Raw genomic sequence first — 19,473 nt, 5'->3', positions numbered from 1 at the left:
TATCTCAGTTTCTTCATATATTCACTTTCTAAGATAGGGTAGTTGGGTATTGACATTCCCATTGTAGTGCTAAGAGAAAAGCCTCTCAGCTACCAGGAGAAATCTGGGCCTGGGACCCAAGTTTTCTGATTCTAAGCCCAGTGTTTTCTACATAACAGGATGCTTCCTGTTATTTTTGGACTTCCCCAAAGTTCTAATTTTTCTCTTCTGGAATTCACATAAACAGTTACTACAGTGTGCTCAGGAGACAAACAAGCACACAAACAAAACACATGCTGGAGAATACAAAATGTGAATATTTCATTATATTTAATAAACTAATCCTTATATTACTCCTTTAAGAGATTATAATGCAGAGAAGGAGCAAACAACGTAATGAAATCCAAATTTACACATTAAAATTACTATTCTAACCTAAGAAAAAGCCCCTGTAGCCTTTGACTTTCTATCGACATCAAAGTACACCGAACACTTCAGGGTAGAGATGCTGAAAACAAGCCTACATATAAACAAATGATAGTTGTATTGTTTACTTTGGTTTTAAGAGTTGTAACTATGGTGAATTATTAACACTTGATAATGTTTTGTTTCTCTTCTGCTGATTGTATTTAGTTCTGTCCTTTGCCCCAGTCTCTCTGGAAATGCTGCCTTGGCTATTTACTCGTAACTGGCACAAATGACCTGCATTTCATGGCTTGTTTTATGGAATTTTAACAGATCAGCACTTTGAAGCACATTTAACATTCATAAATAAAGTTTCCCTTACATGTCAAAATGAACAACTTTGTTGAGAGTTAATTAATTGCAGTAATTCTGTCCTATACTTACCTTGTTTATTGTGTACAGTTTGTCTTCTGCGGAAAGCTTTATTAGAAAAAAAGGAGAGCATTTCCTTAGAACTAGAGCACCAGAGGCTTTTCATACTCTTATACCAAGTTAACTTCCGAAAGATTTTTAACTCCCTGTTTCCCAAAGCTCACTAAATTTTTTAGTCCTACAAAATCTACAAATTTTTATTAGTCTAATTATTTTTTGAGAATTCAAAGAACTGATAGCATACAAAGTGGAACCCTTTCTAGTTATCACCATTTCACTATTAGGTTGAGTATTTAATGTACTAAGTATTTAAAAGAATAAGCCTAATAATTTCTAGCAATACAAATGCTTTGTAGGGAAGGTGGTGGCTGATTTATTAGTAAAATAATGTAATATAAAACACAGGGAGAATAATTTTTTCATAGTCTTGGTCATCCAATAAATTTATACAAAAAGTTTTGTGGGAGACACGTTTAAGATTTCATTTACAAAATGGTATGACTGGGGGAGAGGGAGGATCTTCTCTCCAATATCACATATAAAGTGTCTCATACATAATGCAATTGTCCAGCAGTCATGTAATCAAACTACTCTATTTAAACTTTTTCCATCTTCTGTGGCTCTCTTGCTGTCATCCATCCTGATCAACTTTTCAGATGAAAATAAATAAATGCAACCAGAGCAAGATAGGGGCTAAAACAGAGAAGTTTATACACTCTTAGTAAAGATTCCACATTGCTCATGCCTATAGTCCTGACGGATGTGGCCCAGCATGCTGCTCATAGCGGGTTTAAAGTATTTTCTTTTAAATGAGAAATCCGTTTTGGGGGTGTGTGGGTGTGTGGGCTATGCATGTATATGTATATATCAGGTCAAAACCTGCTTCCCTAAAGCTTTTACTCATTTTTTAAAAAAATCTCCTCTTTGGAATCATGACAACTAACAAGTCTTTTCAGAAATTTTATGTGAAATCTTTTCTTTTCCAAATTAAATGAAGACACACACACTTCCTTCAACTTTATTCCTTAGTTTGGCATTCATACTCATTCTCCTTCTGCTTTTTTTTTTTTTTAAGAGAGGATGGTGGGGCAGAGGGAGAAGGAGATAGAGAATCTTAAGCAGGCTCCACACCCAGCTGGGAATCTGATATGGGGCTTGATTTCACAACCCTGAGATCATGACCTGAGCTGCAATCAAGAGACCAATGCTTAACCACCTGAAACACCAAGGTGCCCCTCATTCGCCTTCTTTTGACCTAATCTCATTATTTAAAAACATTTTTATTTAAATTCAATTAATTAACATATACTATCTTACTGGTTTTAGAAGTAGAGTTCAGTGATTCATCAGTCTTCTATAAAACCAGTGCTCATTACATCTCATCCCCTCCTTGGTGTTCATCACCAAGTTACCCCATCCCTCCACCCCTCTCCATTGACCTAATCTTACAAAAGTTGACCCTCCAACAAGGCAAGGGTTAGGAGTGCTGACCTCCAAGCACTTGAAAATCCTTGTATACCTTTTGACTCCCCCAACAACTTAAATTACTAACAGACTGCTGTTCACTAGAAGCCTTACCAGTGGTAAGGTAATATATACATATACATATTTTGTATAATAAATAGTAAGCTGAGGGAAAAAATGTCATTAAGAAAATTCATTTGGGGAATATAAAAAATAGTGAAAGGGAATAAAGGGGAAAGGAGAGAAAATGAGTGGGAAATATCAGGGAGGGAGACAGAACATGAGAGACTCCTAACTCTGGGAAAGGAACAAGGGGTGTTGGAAAAGGGGGTGGGGGTGACTGGGTGACAGGCACTGAGGGGGGCACTTGATGGGATGAGCACTGGGTGTTATGCTATATGTTGGCAAATTGAACTCCAATTAAAAAATTAAATCAAACAATCTATAAAAACAAAAAAATTCCCTTATTTTTCTATTTCTCTTAAAAAAAAAGAAAAAAAGAAAATTGTGAGAGAGAAAAGGCATGTGCTGTGCTGTACTCTAAAAAATCCATGTATAACTGGACCTGCCCAGTTCAAACCTGTGTTGTTAAAGGGTCAACTGTACCAACATGCCTCACGGTTTCAGAGTCCAAGGCCTGTGCAGACAACCTTCCTTTCATCTCTAGACCCTCTGCACGTTTTCATTCACCCACCGCAGTCTTCAAATGGTCAAAAGTTATAGTAACAACAAAACATGATCTTTGACTCCAGACAGAGCTAAGATGACCATTTCTGGCCTATAGTAAGTATTCAGAAGATAGCAGCTGCTGTTTAACTTAAAAAGGGTTAACATTTCTTGGACATTTACTGTGTGCCAGGACTCTTAATACTCCTAACACTTTGAGGGCGGTTTTGGTTAGTTATTGCTGTTTTACTGAGAAGGGAGATACAGGATTAGAGGAGGTAAATAACTAGCCAAGAGCAGGGGGCCGGGAAGTGACCATCTGCCGGGGTGGGGGGATGTGGGGGCGTGGAGGAGCCCCAGGGTCCCTGCACCGTGCTGCTTGCTCTCTCGGGTCTCCGTGCCGGTTCTCCCCACCGCGCCGCGCGCCGCGCAGGCCCAGCCTTCCTGACTGCTCTCGGGTTGGCGGATTGGCAGGCCGTCCCCTTAACCCAGGCCTCAGCTCTCCCACCGGACTCCAAGCGACTTTAATTCCACGCCCTGCTCAAGCAAGGTCAAGCAAACCCTATGACCTGGTTTTGAGGCCTTTGAGTTATTCTTTTCTGGGCGAACTCCCAGCGTCTTAAAAACGGATGTCTAGAACCTATAAAAACGTGTGTGCGCGGAGTGTTGGGCGACCAGGCCCGGGTACAGTACAGCGGCGAACAGGTCTGTCCCTAGGGCCTTTCCTGCGCCGAGGACCTCACACGTGCGAACGGGGAGGGGCAGGTGCGCTAACGTTCTCGTTCCCGAGAGTGGGGGGCCTGTGTCTTTCTCATCCTCCACAGACAGGGCGGCGCCATTGTGCCAGGTGGCCCCTGCGCCTGCGCAGTTGGAGGCGCGGGTAGCGGCGCGCCTGCGCAAAGCTCCACTTCTCGCGCTTCTTCGGAGGCCGGGACGTCGGCGGGCAGCTGACTGGAGTGTGTTCGCGACCGAGCAACGGTTATTGGAGGCGTAGAAACCTGCAGGTTGAGGCTGCGGGTCCTGTTGGCCGGAGGGCCCAGAAGGGGAAGGCAGGTTTGTCCCTAGTTCCCAAACTGCCCCAGCCCCTGGGTCAGGACAGGTCGTTGGAAGAGAACACTTTTCTGACTGGACGGCCCAGGAGGCGCCACAGTAGGCCCCCCCCCCGGGCTCCGGTTGGGGTCTTTGGGTGGGGTGTGTGCGCGTTGTAGCCGCGTGTAGACGTCGAACAGACTTCTTGCACGTCGCCGCTGCCAACCGCATTCCTGCCGTTGGGGCCCAGTCAGAAGCTGGGCTCGGGCATCTCGGGGTCCCAGAGCCCATGGTCGGGGAGGGCGTCGCCCATTGTTGATGTTTGTGTGGTACTCAGAAGCCCAAGAGCCCTTGCAAGCCCCTCTCTGGTGCGGAGTGTGAGTTCGCTTGGTATTTCTGTGCCCAGGAAAAAAATCCAGAACCTGCCTTGCTCCCCAGAATGACTTCAAGAATATTTCCTAAAGGCCTGGATCTGTATCCGGCTTCAAGCCCAAGATGTGAAAACAAAGCAGAGGCAGCCCCTGCCCTGGGGTTTCCCAAGTTTTATTTCTATGAAGTGACGTTTGGAAATTAAGGTTTACCTCAGTGTGATTTACGTTGTTACTAAATTGTGTTCATGCCTGTTTTCCTCCTTGGATGGTGAATGTAGGAGCAGAAATAACTTATCGAGGTTCGTATTTTGCCTTTTCATGTGATAGGTGTTTGTTGGATTGGGATTGAAATATGTTAGGAGGCTAAACATGGAAAAAACTACAACGAATTTTGTTGTAGAAGAAAACTTGTTTTCACATGTTGAAGTTATAAAGACCGCAGAAACTTGCCGTTACAATTATTCTGGGTATTGAGGCCTTTGTCTTTGGTATTGTATAATACAGGGATCTCAAATTAATGGCCAAAGGAGGTGACCTGCCCAGTGTTCTGAGGTGAGATAGAGCGTGTTCTCACAGGGCTAGTTCAGCTGTTTATGTTTCCTCCCCAGCCTTGTAAGCACACTGCTTTGCCCGTGTTGTAGTCCATTCCCTTCTTTGTAATTCTGGTTCAGAACTGTCTCATTGTGGGTGCTTGGTCCTGAGATACATGATGTAGACTGCGTGAGAATCCGCGTATGTTTAGGAAGCCAGGTTTTAGCCACCCCAGTCCTAATCCATTCCTAACAAAGTTGGAGAAATAGATGATAAGTTCTTATTTCAGGAAGCAAAAGATTCTGTAAAGTATTTCCCTTATTAGATTTGAAACCAGAGTGGTGTGTGTGTGTGTGTTTTTTTTTAATTTTTTTTTAATCGGAGTTCAATTTGCCAACATATAGCATAACACCAGAGTGTTAAATCATAATTTCGGTGAATTACTAGGCTGGGAACTTGATTTTTTGTGGATACCATAGGAGTTACAAATTTCTTTCTTTGAAGGTTTTGTCAGCTTCATTTGTAAATTTGGATTGCTAAAGAAAAGTTTCAGATTTTGGTATTGAAGAAAATGAAGAGAAACCCAAGTGAAAGTTCAACTCGAAGTACAGCAGGTATTCATTTTATTCTATAATATTTATTACATTTTTATTTTAGTTTTTCTATATTTTTATATACCATGTAAACCTTGTGTAGTTTATAGATGGAACATTTTGGAAGGAACCTTTTAAAAAGTTTAAACATACAGTCTAGCCTCTTTACTTTTTAGGTCCAAAGAACTAAAATAACTTAGACAAAACCTGTGATAGAGGTGGGAGTAAAATGAAATATTCCTGGGTTTACCCTAGTATTCTTTCTAGAAACCCTATGTACTTGAGTTGTTTTTCACTTTTAAGCTGAAAACAAAGAAATAGATTTATTTCTATTTGTATTTGTGACTTATTTAAAATATTTCCAGAAGCATTTCTATCTCCCTAACAACTTACCCTGCCATTTCTGCTTACCCAATTTATTAGTTAGTAGAATGAAGAGAACCAGGGGACTGATGATAATGCACAGTGAAGACAGGAATAGCTATTATTTATGGTGGCTGTATTGTATTCTATCCATTTAATTATATGTATTAATTTATTTAATCCTCACACCAGTCCTCTGAGATAGGCATTACTATTATCATCCCTGTTTCCTGGATGAGAAACTGAGGCACAGGGAGGTTAAATAAATTATGAAGTGGCAGGGCCAGCATTTGAACCTGGGAATCTGGCTCTAGCATCCATGCTCTTAATCACCAGATTAGACTGCTTCTCTGTTATGTCATATTAGCACAATGACTTAAGGAAATTGCTCAAGTTTATACTTTGAAGTTGTGATTCAAACCCAGGCAGTCTGATTTCAGAGCTCACATAATTTTCCCAGCCTTTTCTCAGACAGTTATCACAGAGTCTATATTTTCCCATAGTACAATTTGATGGACCAACTAGAGTATGATCGAGTGGCAAGATCTCTGAACTGAGATTTAGGAAGCTTGGGTCCTATCTAGGCACCGTGCAAGCTATTCGGACCCCTTTTTTTGGTCTGAGATCTGAGATCCCTTCTTTTGCTTGACCTGAGATCTCAGGCCTCCCATCTGGAGGGCCTGGAAGTAATATTTATTTATGCTCATGTGGAGTGAGTATTACCACTTGAAGCATTCTCAAAATGATCCACAGAAAATATGCATTACAGATACCTGGAGTGCATGCTAAAATTGCAGTTTTAGGGTTTTTTTTTTGTTGTTGTTGTTGTTTTATTTTTTTTATTCATGAGAGACACACACAGAGAGAGGCAGAGACACAGGCAGAGGGAGAAGAAGCAGGCTCCATGCAGGGAGCCCAACGTGGGACTCGATCCCTGGTCTCCAGAATCACACCCTGTGCTGAAGGCGGTACTAAACCGTCGAGCTACCTGGGTTGCCCAGAATTTTAGGTTCTAAACTAAATCTGTTGAATAAAATATATGAGAACGAGGTCTAGGAACTGGCATATTAAGCACAATTCCACGTAAATCTTAGTCAAACTAAAGATGGAGAACCATGGCCTTAAAGGGTGTGCTCTCATAGTCCAAAGAGTGCCTAGTGTTTTAGAAAGCATGGGTTAGAGTTTGGTTCTCCTTCACCTCTATTGTACTTGCAGGGTCCCCTCCAGTTGACATGGTAATAAGCAAGCGCAGAAGAAAAATAAGGAAAACAAAAAGTGGATTTGGAAAGGGTTGAGGGGTGAGGAAGGAAATGGGAATTACTTCCAAACAAGATAAATTAAACCAGTGTTAATGTAGAACAGGAAAGGAGTTGTTATAGAGACAAATGAGGTTATTTGGGACCTTAAAAAGAATGTAAAAACCAATTCAAAGATGTAGAAATAAATCTGTAATAAATATAAAATAACACATAGAAGTAGACAAAGTAGTTGTTATACTCAGTTATCCTATAACTAGACCTGATTATTTGCCTATTATGTACTAATTTATTGGTACATTGAATTTAGGCTGTTTGCCTGTACCATTGTTCAATCAGAAGAAGAGGAATAGACAGCCATTAACTTCCAATCCACTTACAAATGATCCAAGTGTCAGTACTGCTTCCGACAGTTATGATTTCCCTCCTCTACCACCAGGTAAGAAAATAAGGTGAAAATTTTCAGAAAATAAGAATTAGGAATGTAGAAAATTACCATTTTTATTTTATTATAACGGAAATAGAAAGGTTTTTTTTTTCTTCTTTCCCCTATCCAAATATAGGGATTACTTGGCTCTTTCTGAACATTCCAGTACAGTAGTTTGAGTTTCCTTGTCTACAAGGGTGGCTTCGCATTTAAATGGAGTATCTTAGATCTGGAGACTTTGTTCTAATGAAGTTGTAGCTCACATTGTAAAGATTTGTTTTTTCTTTTCCAAGTTATATGGATATTGTGACTTAGGCATGTGGTGATAAAGAATGGGTTAGTTACCTCAGGAATTGGGATATAGGTGCATGTGAACACAGGAAAAATGAGAGAAAATTTAGACCTTAGGAAGGATAGAAACCTGAAATTTTTACTGCTTGGCCTTTTTCTCTTCTGATAATATGTTTGCCTTTCTTCATTTGTTGCTTCATTTCTCTCATCGAGTTGGCTTCCTTATAGCTTCAACTAGCCCATGTCCTTGCTGGGAGTCAACATAGCCTTTGAGTTCTAGTTCTCAGAGTCCACTGTTGATTGCCTTCTATATCTTTTGATTAAATTTTAGACATAGCTTTGGTTCAGTTAAGGTCATTAAAATTCTAGTTTAGCTTTATTATTAGGCCTCTCATCTCTGCAACAATTAGCTGTGGTGGTGGGTGCTGAGAGGTCTTATTATCTGCTGACCTTTTATTTCTCTTCAGAACAAGGCATGGACAGGCAGGCTTTCTGAAATATACTTAATATATGCTGGTTATATACATTTATAGGTTTTTGAGCATACTTTAAAAATCTTTCATAGGATCTTTTGCAACTAGAATTTTAAAATCAATCTCTCTTTCTCTATATATTATATGTTATACTTTTATATATACTTAACAAATATGTATTTGATATGTATTTGATATATATGTTAATAAAATATATATATTTGAGATATACATATGTTAATTCCATCCAGCATGCAGCCATAGGCCTTAGTCTGCTTGTAAAGCTATGATTCTTTTCTTTTCTTCTACATTTGAGGAATTCATAGTAGGAATTTTATATTTTCATTTTTATGGATAAAAGATTATTTTCATTTTTATGGATAAAACATAAAAATTCACATGGATATGCATAAATGGGCATTTATCTAGTTATCCTATGCCATCTAAAAAATTCTCTGACATTTAAAATGTTTTTGTGGGGATCCCTGGGTGGCGCAGCGGTTTAGCACCTGCCTTTGGCCCAGGGCGTGATCCTGGAGACCCGGGATCGAATCCCACGTCTGGCTCCCGGTGCATGGAGCCTGCTTCTCCCTCTGACTGTGTCTCTGCCTCTCTCTCTCTGTCTCTCATGAATAAATAAAATCTTAAAAAAAAATTTAACAAAAAAAATGTTTTTGTGAATAGCATGAATGTTGTCCTAGAAAAATAACATTTGAAGCTACTCCATAGGGAAATGTTCATCCTCCTGAAGTACTGAACTGTCCAAGTTCTGAGCAGGATTACTATCTGTCAGAGATGTAGTAAGAGTCTTACATTGGGTAAGAGATAAGGCTAGATCAGTGTTTTTCAAGTTTTATCTTGATCCATTAGTCTGGTCAGGAAACATTTATGTCTGTAATAGATATGGTCTCTGCTTTCAAAAAACTTACTAATATATGGCTCTGCTTCTTTAAAGAAAGAAATAGGAGAATAGAAAATACAGAGTGCATCACACACAGAGTGCATCACACATCACTCCTTTGTCATATATATATATATATATATATATATATATGCGCGCATATGTGCTGGGCTATGATGTTTTTTTTTATGAATTATTTTTTGCCGTGGGTTGGGGTCAAAAAAATTTAAGAAACATTGATTACAATGAATTTATACTACAAAGTACAAGATACTGCACTAGAATTGATCGTGGAAAAGATACAAACTATTAATTTTGCTTAAAATACAATGGGGAAGAAAGACACCTATAAAAATTAATAAGGTAGGTTGTGACAGATTCCACAACAAAGTACTGTTGAACACATCCATATTTTCAAGACCTTTTCTTCAAACTTTTAGTTTCCCACCAATTAAATACGTATGAAATAATTATTTTTTTAAAAGGTACCTATCTTACTTTTTATCTTTGTTACTTGTATCTTTTGAGATTGGGCCTGGGAAGCTGTGAATCCAGAGTTGCCTCCTTTAATGAAAACAATGAACACAGGGTAGGTGGAAAAATGTGTACCAGTGACTTTATGTATCTGTTACTGACTGATGTTATTCTTCAGTGTATATTTCACATTTCTTAGTTTGGAAACAAACTAATAATATTTAATAAGACATGTTTCTTTGAAAGGGAAATACCACATTCAGTTTCTCATCCTCTGAGAAGTCAAGATTCTGTGTCTAAGTCTATTCAATCAAATACTGAAAGAAGCAAAAGTCATTGGAGGTGAGTTTACTTAAGATTTCTTTTTTCTATACTTTCTCCTTCCCCACCTTTTATCTCCTTCATTCCCTCTCCTCCTTCTCTTCTTCCTTTCTCAGACAAAATTACATTTAGGAAGTTTTTATACTTAATAGTAACTAGCCATAGCAGTATAAGCTATGTTTTTATAAAGGAAGTTTAAAAATGGTATATAAAACTTTAAAAATAGGTAATTTGTCAGTATGTTTCCAAAGAATTCTTCATTTTATAATGAAATTTCTGCCAATATTTATCACCCTGCTATGAATCATTAATAATCTAATTGATAATAGGTGAAGAGTCAGGAATAATTGTCTTTTAGTGTTGGATATACTTAGAAATTGACAACCAAATAGAATAGTCAATTTTACCCCCTAGTAAGACAGTCAGCTCCATGGTAAACAGAACAGAATAAGAAAGAAAGATGATCAAAATGCATATGCATAAACAATGGCAGGTACACAGGAAATGAAGAGGACCATCTTCTGGATCATTGCCATAAGGATCTAAGTTTAATCCTTAAATAATAAAAATAGATAGGAAAAGGATATGGATTATTGGTTAGGTTGGATTTTAGTATTGAGTAACTAGTAACTACTGAAGGAACTAATATTGGGAACAAAGTATTGGAAAAACAACATCAAATATATATCATGTATCAGTCTTGTTTAGTGCTTTTGATATGTTATTTTAATAATCCTTACAGCAATCCTGTAAATTTAATATTATCTTCACTTTTATTAGAGATACCATATTTTTTAAAGGGGAGAAACTTTTATTTTTTTATTTTTTGTTTTTTTTTTTTGGGGGGGAGAAACTTTTAATAGTTAATAAATACATCAAAAGTTTGTATTTTTTAAAATTAGTTTTGATCATGCTAATTTCCTCAGAACCAATTAGTTACTTTCTTTAGGACCAGGGCTTATTAACTAGGCCATTCAGTGATTTGAGATGGTCCTTGGAGGCAGTTTCAGCTGCAGGTGCTACAAGAAAACCCATTTTTGATTGGCATTAGAGAATTAGGCAACAGATTGTAATCTGGACAGACAGTATCAGATATTCCATTTTGAAATAATAGATAATCTACTAGACAGTTGGAATATAACAACAGAAATCCAGGAGCAACTTTCTAAAAGTAGAAAACCCAACTAGGCAGCTGGTTATCTGCTGAAGCTCTTTTAACTCGTTCTGTGCTTAGGTTTAGAACCTGTGCTTTACCTTCATATCCATGTAGCCCCAATAAGAGTTTGTTCTTGGGGGATCTCATTGGATGCCTAGATCCAAGGAAAAGGATCCAAAGGAAACACTATTCTGCCCTGCTCAGAAGCCACTACAACTTAAGCACCTTTCATGGTCTGGTTGGATGTTGAGGACCTGGCTGAGCTGAATTGGCTGCTGAAACAGCCAGATGTTCTGTGTGCTCACCCGGGAAGAACAAAGGACTGTAGTTCTTCCAGGACTTGTCCCCAGGCCAGGACCACCTCCTAGACAAAAATGTGGGAGGAACTTGTAGATGTGCTGTTTACCAATGAGTTGTAAAGCAGAAAGAAACTTTACTAAACTGATAAGAAATGTAATTTTCATAGCTATAAAAGAGGAAAGGTAAATTTTGGTTTCTGTTCTCTCTATTGAAAATAAAATTGTCATGTGAATAGGTTATTAATGTAGGAAGAATTTTTATAGAGGTGTATCAGGCAGTTAATTAATAAAAATACTAGTAATATTTTTCCTGGATATTGTGATGTTTGTGATATCCATCAACTTTTAAAAGTTTGAAATTATTTGTGATTTCTTTTCTCATTATTTTCATACCTAATTATGCATCTAATTAAGGAGGCCACATTTTACATGCTTCAGGCCCCATACAGTCTGGACTTGTGCCTTGTAGCTAGGGAACCTGGACCTTTCTTTGGATTATTTTCTTTAACAAGGGATGAGTTGCATTATTTGCCCCCTTGTGATACTGGTGATATTTTTCAGGAAAATTATTCAGAAATAAGAATTTGTGACCTGGACTAGTTTCTCCCTGTGGAACTCTTAACTAATCTGCTTAGAGATTATACTTTTGATTTTGGCCTTATTAACTTCATGTTCTCATCAGCTAATGTAACTCACTTAGATTAATGTAGCTGCTAAAATGTTGCAACAGATTCATAAGTCAGGCTTTAAAGCTATATAGTAAAAGTACAAAATTTCTAATCAAATGTTATCTACACTGTCTATATTTATTCTTCTTATAATTTGTTTTATTTTCATTTTTTAAGATATTTAAATTCAATTTGTTGGCATACAGTATAACACCCAGTGTCTCCTTGTGACTTAAAATCACCTTTAAGCCATAGTTTAGCTTATTAAAATTTTACTTTGTAGAAAATTGTAAAATAAACATATAAGGAAGTAGGCAGATATCCTCAGACTCCTACCACTCAGAGACAACCACTGTCGTATGAAAGCTTTTATGTAGTTTAAAAATATACTTTTTTAGCATTGGGCTCTGAGTTGGGAGACTAGGATTCTCAGAGTTCCAGATTGATAGTAACTTGTATAACATCAGGCAAGTTACTTCCTTCTCTCAGTTTCCTCACCTAAAAAGAGAAGTATAATGTATTGTAGGGTTGTTGTGAAAATGTATTTGGAATTTCTAACTAATCAGTAGTTACAAAGTACTTTATAATCCACAATTTTTCACTATTAATTTTTTAAAATTAAAATATATAGAAACAAACTTAATATTAAAAACAAACTATTACAGCTACAGAGATGGCAACAAAAAGACCAGCTGGAAAACTTGGGCTAGAAATGATGTTAGGCCTCAGTGCGAAAGAACAAACCTGGTGGCAAATGATGGAATAAATTCTTGTCCAAGGAGTTGGGGAACTCAACAAGGGAAACAGTTAAGAGTATCAGAACCTCCTAACTCATCTCACCAAAGAGAAACTGAAGTACTCAGACAAGCACATTCCTCAAAAATACCTGGCTCTACAATGGGAGGTCTAGACAAAAACAGTGCATTACAGGCAGTTAAGCCTAACTTTCAACAAAATCAGTTTAAGAAGAAAATGTTGGATGATATTCCAGAAAAAAGCACTCTCCAGGTAAACTTTTAAATATGGAATATTTACATTTAAAAATATGAAATATTTAGATAACAAAGATAAGAGCATTTAAAATCAATGTAATGGCATGTATTTCATGATAAACACAAATATCTAGTTTCATTGGTGCATATAAATGTTTCCAAAATATTTCCTTAGAGGTTGTGAGTGGCTGGTCCTTTTCATAGTCGCTTTAGAGTGTCCTACCGGGTTCTGAATTTCACTGTTGACTGATTATGGAGATGATAAGAGTTTATCCATTACTTACAGAAATTCTCCCAGTTCTTCATATGTCAGTCTAAGTTTTTTTTTTTTTATTATAGGGGTTAGCATACTCTTTTTATAAAGGGTCAGATAGAAAATATTTTTTACTTCATGGGTCATATGGCCTTTCTTAGCTATACACTCAATTCTGCCATTGTAGCTTGAAAACAGCCATAGACAATATATAAATGAATAGGCTTAGCTGTGTTCCAATAAAAGTTTACAAAAACAGGTTAGATTTGGACTGCAGGCCACAGTTTATCTTTCCAGCTTCATATTCCATAATCTACAAATTCTCTAATAGACTAGTCATTTCAGACCCTTCACGATTCTCTGAACATGATATGCATTGTAATATGACTCTGCTTTGGTTTATATTTTTCCCTATACCTGTACTTCAGTCTTACTTCCTCCTCTCACCACTCCTTTCTTCAATTGTTCTTTGTAAATATCTTTTATATATTATGTATGCTAGTTGTTCACTACCTTCTTTCCTTGTCCCCTGGTCCAATAGAATTTTTACTCTCTGTCTTCTCTGTGCTCTGGAAAGATGAGTTGTCCTGCATAGTGCATCATCCTGAGGTCACTAGGCTAGCTCTTGTTAGGGGTCAGCCAGTGAGAGTCACTGGCAGGAAATCAGAGGGTGGAGAGGAGGTTGGGTTTTCCCATTTTCTCCCTTTTTAACTGTTATGTTGTAGGCAGTAGTTGTTCCTAAATGATATAGCCCCTCCATGAGTCCAGCTTTCACAGATGTGATTTTATTTTCTTCCCTTGTCCTTTCAGCCTAGGAATGACAAAAGTCTCTTATTGTTGTTAGGTTTGAGGGCTTAAATACCCTGTATTTGTTCTGCCCATATACCCATAAGAAGTCTTTTCAACAAGCCATTTGGAGTAAATTTTTTTTTTTTTTTGCTAGAAACCTGACTAATGCAGTATATATCATAGTGGCTTTCAACCTTATGTTTCCTTGAACACAAGAATGATAGGATATAGTTACCTGAGTAACAGTTGCATATTATGGCAGTAGCTCTCAGTGGGAGGCATTCATGTCTTGGTTAGGAAGGGGAGGAGGAAGGAAGGTAATTGTAGTTGGAAAAAGTCCCACCAAGTGTTGTTTGATGTGCCCCCACCCTCACAAAGGAAGTGCTACCCCCCCACCCCCGCAGGTTAGTACCTTAACATACTGTATTCTTAGTTCATCTTTAAAAATGCCAAACACATTCCCATCTCAGGGTCTTTAACTTTGCTATTCCCTTAGTCCTCACTTAATAACCTATTTAAAGTATTAATTCCTGTTTCTTTTTATCCTTTTACCCTGTTTTTTTATTCATAGTATATATCAATTCCTGATATTCTATTATGTATTTATTTTCTGAATCCTCCATTAGAGGGCAAAATCTATGAGATATCTTGTCTGTTTCAAGTACGGTGCTATTTCCTCATTACCCACATTTGACACATAGTAAATGCCAGTAAGTACCTTTGGAAAGAATGAGTGAACGTGTCTGGCCCCCTCTTAGGGTATGAACACATTAGGGAAAGGAACTATGTTTTACTCACCTGAGTTTATTACAGGATTGGCACACAATGCTTTAAAAATATTTAATAAATGACTGAATGTCCATATAAATAATTCTCTTAAAAATTCAATAAATAAATGAGTGAGTGAATGTCCACACAAACAATTCTCTTCTTGATTTTCTCCAAGTATCCTGGTTTCTCTTCCTATAAAGTGCTAATGTCTTTAATTTAGGATGTACTAAAGGATGTACTAAAATTTTCAATAGTTTTTGAAACATACTTTATACATTTTATACACAAGGACCTAGAATCTTTACGTGGAAAGTTAAAGAGTATGATGAAAAAAATGAGAAGTTTTTCTAATGCTGTTTTTATTTTTCAAAAGGGAAGCTCATTATACCAGTTAAAGCTTAAGGAAAAAGATAATTCTTTAAGAATTATATCTGCAGTTATTGAAAGCATGAAGTACTGGCGTGAACATGCACAGAAAACTGTACTTCTTTTTGAAATATTGGGTAGGTATAGTACTTCAGAAAACCTCAGTAATACTATTTGAACAATAGTTTTGAATGTCTGTTGGAATACCTAGGGGTATCTTTTTTTTTAAATTTATTTATTTGAGAGAGAGACAGAGATAGTGAGACAGAGCACGGGTGAGGAGGAAAGAGAGAAGGCAGACTCCACTCTGAGCAGGGAGCCCAATGTGGGGCTCAGTCCCAGGACCCTGGGATCATGACCTGAGGTGAAGGCAGATGCTTAACTGAGTCACCCACGCATTCCAGTACCTAGAGGATCTTAAAAATAACAGTTGCAAAAGGAGATTATGGTTTATTAGGATTTTCTTCACTCTGGATATGTCATTGATTTGTGTGACTTAAGATTTATTTGGTTATTTATGGTAGTAGTCTTCAAATTGATAATGTTAAAACTGGAAAGGTTGTTAGAAGGGCTCTGACTTAATGCCTGAGTTGGGGAGGGCCAGAAATATTGTTTCCCTTAGTATAAAAACAGTTTCAGAAATATTGTTCCCTCTAAAGATGTTATCTTTATTATTGTATAAATAAAACTAGAAGAGTTTGGTGTAGTAATAGTTATTTAAACATCACTCTTCACTGTTAAATTTTATTTGCATTTTACCAGCACTGATTCCCCCTACCCCCATTTTAATTTTGCTTAGCTGTTCTCGATTCAGCCGTTACACCTGGTCCATATTATTCGAAGAATTTCCTTATGCGAGATGGGAAAAATACTCTGTCTTGTGTATTTTATGAAATAGTAAGTATTTCAAATATTCCTTGCAAAGCCTGTGCCAACAAAACATACAAGTGTGGGCTGTAATTCCATTGCAGTAGAAATTCTGTTAACAATTTAGTAGTACTTTCAACATTTTGTTTGGCTTCAGTTCTTACCTTAAAGCTTATTTGTTCAGTTAATATAGATAACCTGCTATATGCCAGGTACTGTGCTAGATGCAAGGGATACAAAGTGGGATATAATATAAAAAGTGCTAAATAGCTCTTCCTCTCAAAGAGTTTATTATAATTTCAGAAAGAATTACATAATTGTTACACTGTGGTATGATAAATGGTATGGTAAAGGTATGTACCATGTGCTATAAATATAAAAGATAGGAAGGATGGGCAGATCAGAGAAAGATTTTCGAAGAATGTAATCTGTCTTATCTTACATATTTAAAGAGTACTAAATGAAGCCAAAATCGGTTGGGGGAGGAGAGAGGTGGGAGGAATGCATTCTTAGGTGAGAGGGTGGCATATGCAAAGACATGATGTTGAGAGAAAGCATGGATTGTAGAGGAAATTGCAAGTAGTTTATAATCACCAGAGTGTGCAGGGATAGTGGTTCTGAAAGTGGAGGAAGGCGAGGAGTGGGCTGGGTTATAGGAAAGACTCTTGGTGACAAGTCTGCAGGTGACCAAGGAGGCTGGGGATTTTGTAAGATTTACATACTTGTAGAAGAGTTTGGTATTAATTTTGAAAAAGCCCTTAATTCTGAAATCAGACTTGTATTCCAATTTTTACTCCACCATTTACTAGCTTTGCGGCCTTGAGTCAGATACTAATTTCCTGAGTTTTTTTAATCTGTAAAATGGAGAGACTAATTCCTACTTTAAAAGATTATTTTGGGGATCCCTGGGTGGCGCAGCGGTTTAGCGCCTGCCTTTGGCCCAGGGCGCGATCCTGGAGACCCGGGATCGAATCCCACATCGGGCTCCCGGTGCATGGAGCTTGCTTCTCCCTCTGCCTGTGTCTCTGCCTCTCTCTCTCTCTCTCTCTCTGTGTGACTATCATAAATAAATAAAAATTAAAAAAAAATAAAATAAAAGATTATTTTGGAGATTAGATAATAAAACATAGGAATATACAGCATCTGACACATAAATGATCAAGAAATAGTAATTATTAATTTCTATAATACCTTTAATGCTTATTTTTCTCTAGTCTATTAAGTTTTAATTTTTTTATTGAAGTATAGCATATGCCTAAAAGTATACAAATCAGAATTGTACAATTCTAAGAAGTACCTATAAAATATCCCAAAGTGAACATTACCAAGGCTAAGAAATAGAACATTGCTGTCACCCCATTCATCCTGTGTCTCCTCTCATTCACTATGTCCTGTCTCCTAAAAGCAACTACTATCCTGACTTAGTATCACAAATTAATTCTATTTAGTTTTGAATCTTATATAAATACTATTATATGATACATCTTTTATGTCTTTCCCTCAACACAATATTTGTTAGATTCATCAGTGTTGTTTTATGTAACTATAGTCCATTTATTTATATTTCCATTCACAATATTCCATTGTAAAACAATTTAGCTTTTCATTCTACTGTTGGCAGCATTCGAGTTTCCAGATTTTTTGCTGTTATGAATAATGTTCTGTGAATATTCTTATATATGTCTCTTGTGCATATGCACACATTTCTGTTGAGCATATATGTAGAAGTAAAATCACTGCATCATAGTGCATGTATATAAACATACACAATTAGCAATTTAGCAATTATCATTACTACCTTTTATAACTAGTGATTTTTATGACATTTGGGGAAAGTATTTCCAGAATACTTTACTTTTATTCATGATTGAGAGGATTTGATGCTGCTTGGTCTTTTTCCATTTTACTGATCCCATTAAGGCATAGCACTTGTGGGTCCCAACCCCTAAGCCAGGGATGAGGGTGGGAGTGGTGACTAGACTCTCTCTTCCTTGGTAGCCTCTGATTCCATTATTTATTACTCAGTCCTAGGAGCCTGTCAAAGGTCTGCTCAGTTTCTTATACTCTCAGTTGCCTTGACTATCCTTGACAGATAACCTCAAGGGGAAACATCCCTAAGTGTCAAGTCCCATTTTGGACTCCTGTACTTTCTAGATTGGAGCCTCTCTAATCCCTCATTGCATTGATATCTCTCTAGTATCTATAAGAAGATTTTTAAATATTTCATCCAGCTGTTCTAGTTCTTAGAGAGTTGGTCTGAACTACTTGGTCAGCTGTCTACTGGAACTTGAACTCTAAGCAGTCTAATAAAGTGAATAATTCATGTACCATTGCATTGGGAGTTATTCAGTCTTTTAAGAAACAACAGCCCACTAGCTTGTAAGAAGCTCTACCCAAGTGAAGATCCTTCCTCTGTGATAAGGCACCCATATATGCCTAGCTGTAATGGTCTTATCAGTGGTGGGGCCCTAAATCAGGTGAGGGAATTACAGCATTTTGGTGTGATTCATATTTAATTGGTCATATTACTAGTTTAAAAAAATTGAAATTCAGATGAAGTAAATAACTCCATTGATATTTATTTTTTTTTAAAAACAGGATCGCGAACTTCCAAGACTGATTAGAGGCCGAGTTCATAGGTGTGTTGGAAACTATGACCAGAAAAAGAATATTTTCAAATGTGTTTCTGTCAGACCAGCGTCTGTTTCTGAACAAAAATCTTTCCAAGCATTTGTTAAAATTGTGGATGCTGAGATGAAGTGCTATACTGATATAATGAATGAAATTTAAATAGTGATGAAGGAAGTTTAAATAGTATAATTTAAAGCATTTTCCTATTATTGTTTAAACGATCATCTCCATGGTTGTAGCTACTGAGTTTTTTTGTATTTCATTTATTGAATTAAAATATTTCAATCATTTTAAATGTAGAAAGAGTTTTTTTTAAAAAATGAAAATGGTACAGTTGCTAAAATTAAACTATTTATAGATAAAAATGCTCAAAGTAATGGGAATAGGTAGTTAACATGATGTAATAGTGTGTTTGAATCAGCCCAAAAGCCAACATTAAGCTTAATGGGAAAAATATAGAGACATTCCCACTAAAGTCAGGAGTATGATAAGGGTGCCAAGTACTGCTACTAAGTATTACACTGGAGCTGCCAGTCTATGCTGGTCATTTAATTACTTCAAATATTTGGTGAACCTATGTACTATGTATTTTATGTATATATTTATATACACTTTTGTATATAATTTGCATTTAATTCTCTGTTTCCTTATATCTGTCCTTCTAAAATGCATCTGCCTTACACCAAAGATTCAGTTGTGATGCCA

General features: G+C 37.0%; 1 protein-coding gene across 1 annotated transcript; it reads left to right on the top strand.

The window, feature by feature from the left end:
- The first annotated feature begins 5,448 nt into the window (after window positions 1–5,448).
- SPATA22 (spermatogenesis associated 22) lies at window positions 5,449–18,927 on the top strand. The gene is made up of 8 exons (XM_055334380.1): window positions 5,449–5,491; window positions 7,400–7,528; window positions 9,710–9,770; window positions 9,902–9,997; window positions 12,765–13,107; window positions 15,278–15,407; window positions 16,070–16,167; window positions 18,736–18,927. The coding sequence occupies exons 1-8, from the start codon at window positions 5,449–5,451 to the stop codon at window positions 18,925–18,927; spliced, it is 1,092 nt and encodes a 363-aa protein (XP_055190355.1).
- Window positions 18,928–19,473: the final 546 nt, after the last annotated feature.

Source organism: Nyctereutes procyonoides, unplaced genomic scaffold (genome assembly GCF_905146905.1).
Source record: "Nyctereutes procyonoides isolate TBG_1078 unplaced genomic scaffold, NYPRO_anot_genome, whole genome shotgun sequence".
In the NCBI taxonomy this organism is placed as follows: domain Eukaryota; kingdom Metazoa; phylum Chordata; class Mammalia; order Carnivora; family Canidae; genus Nyctereutes; species Nyctereutes procyonoides.
This window is presented reverse-complemented; position numbering and strand designations above follow the sequence as displayed.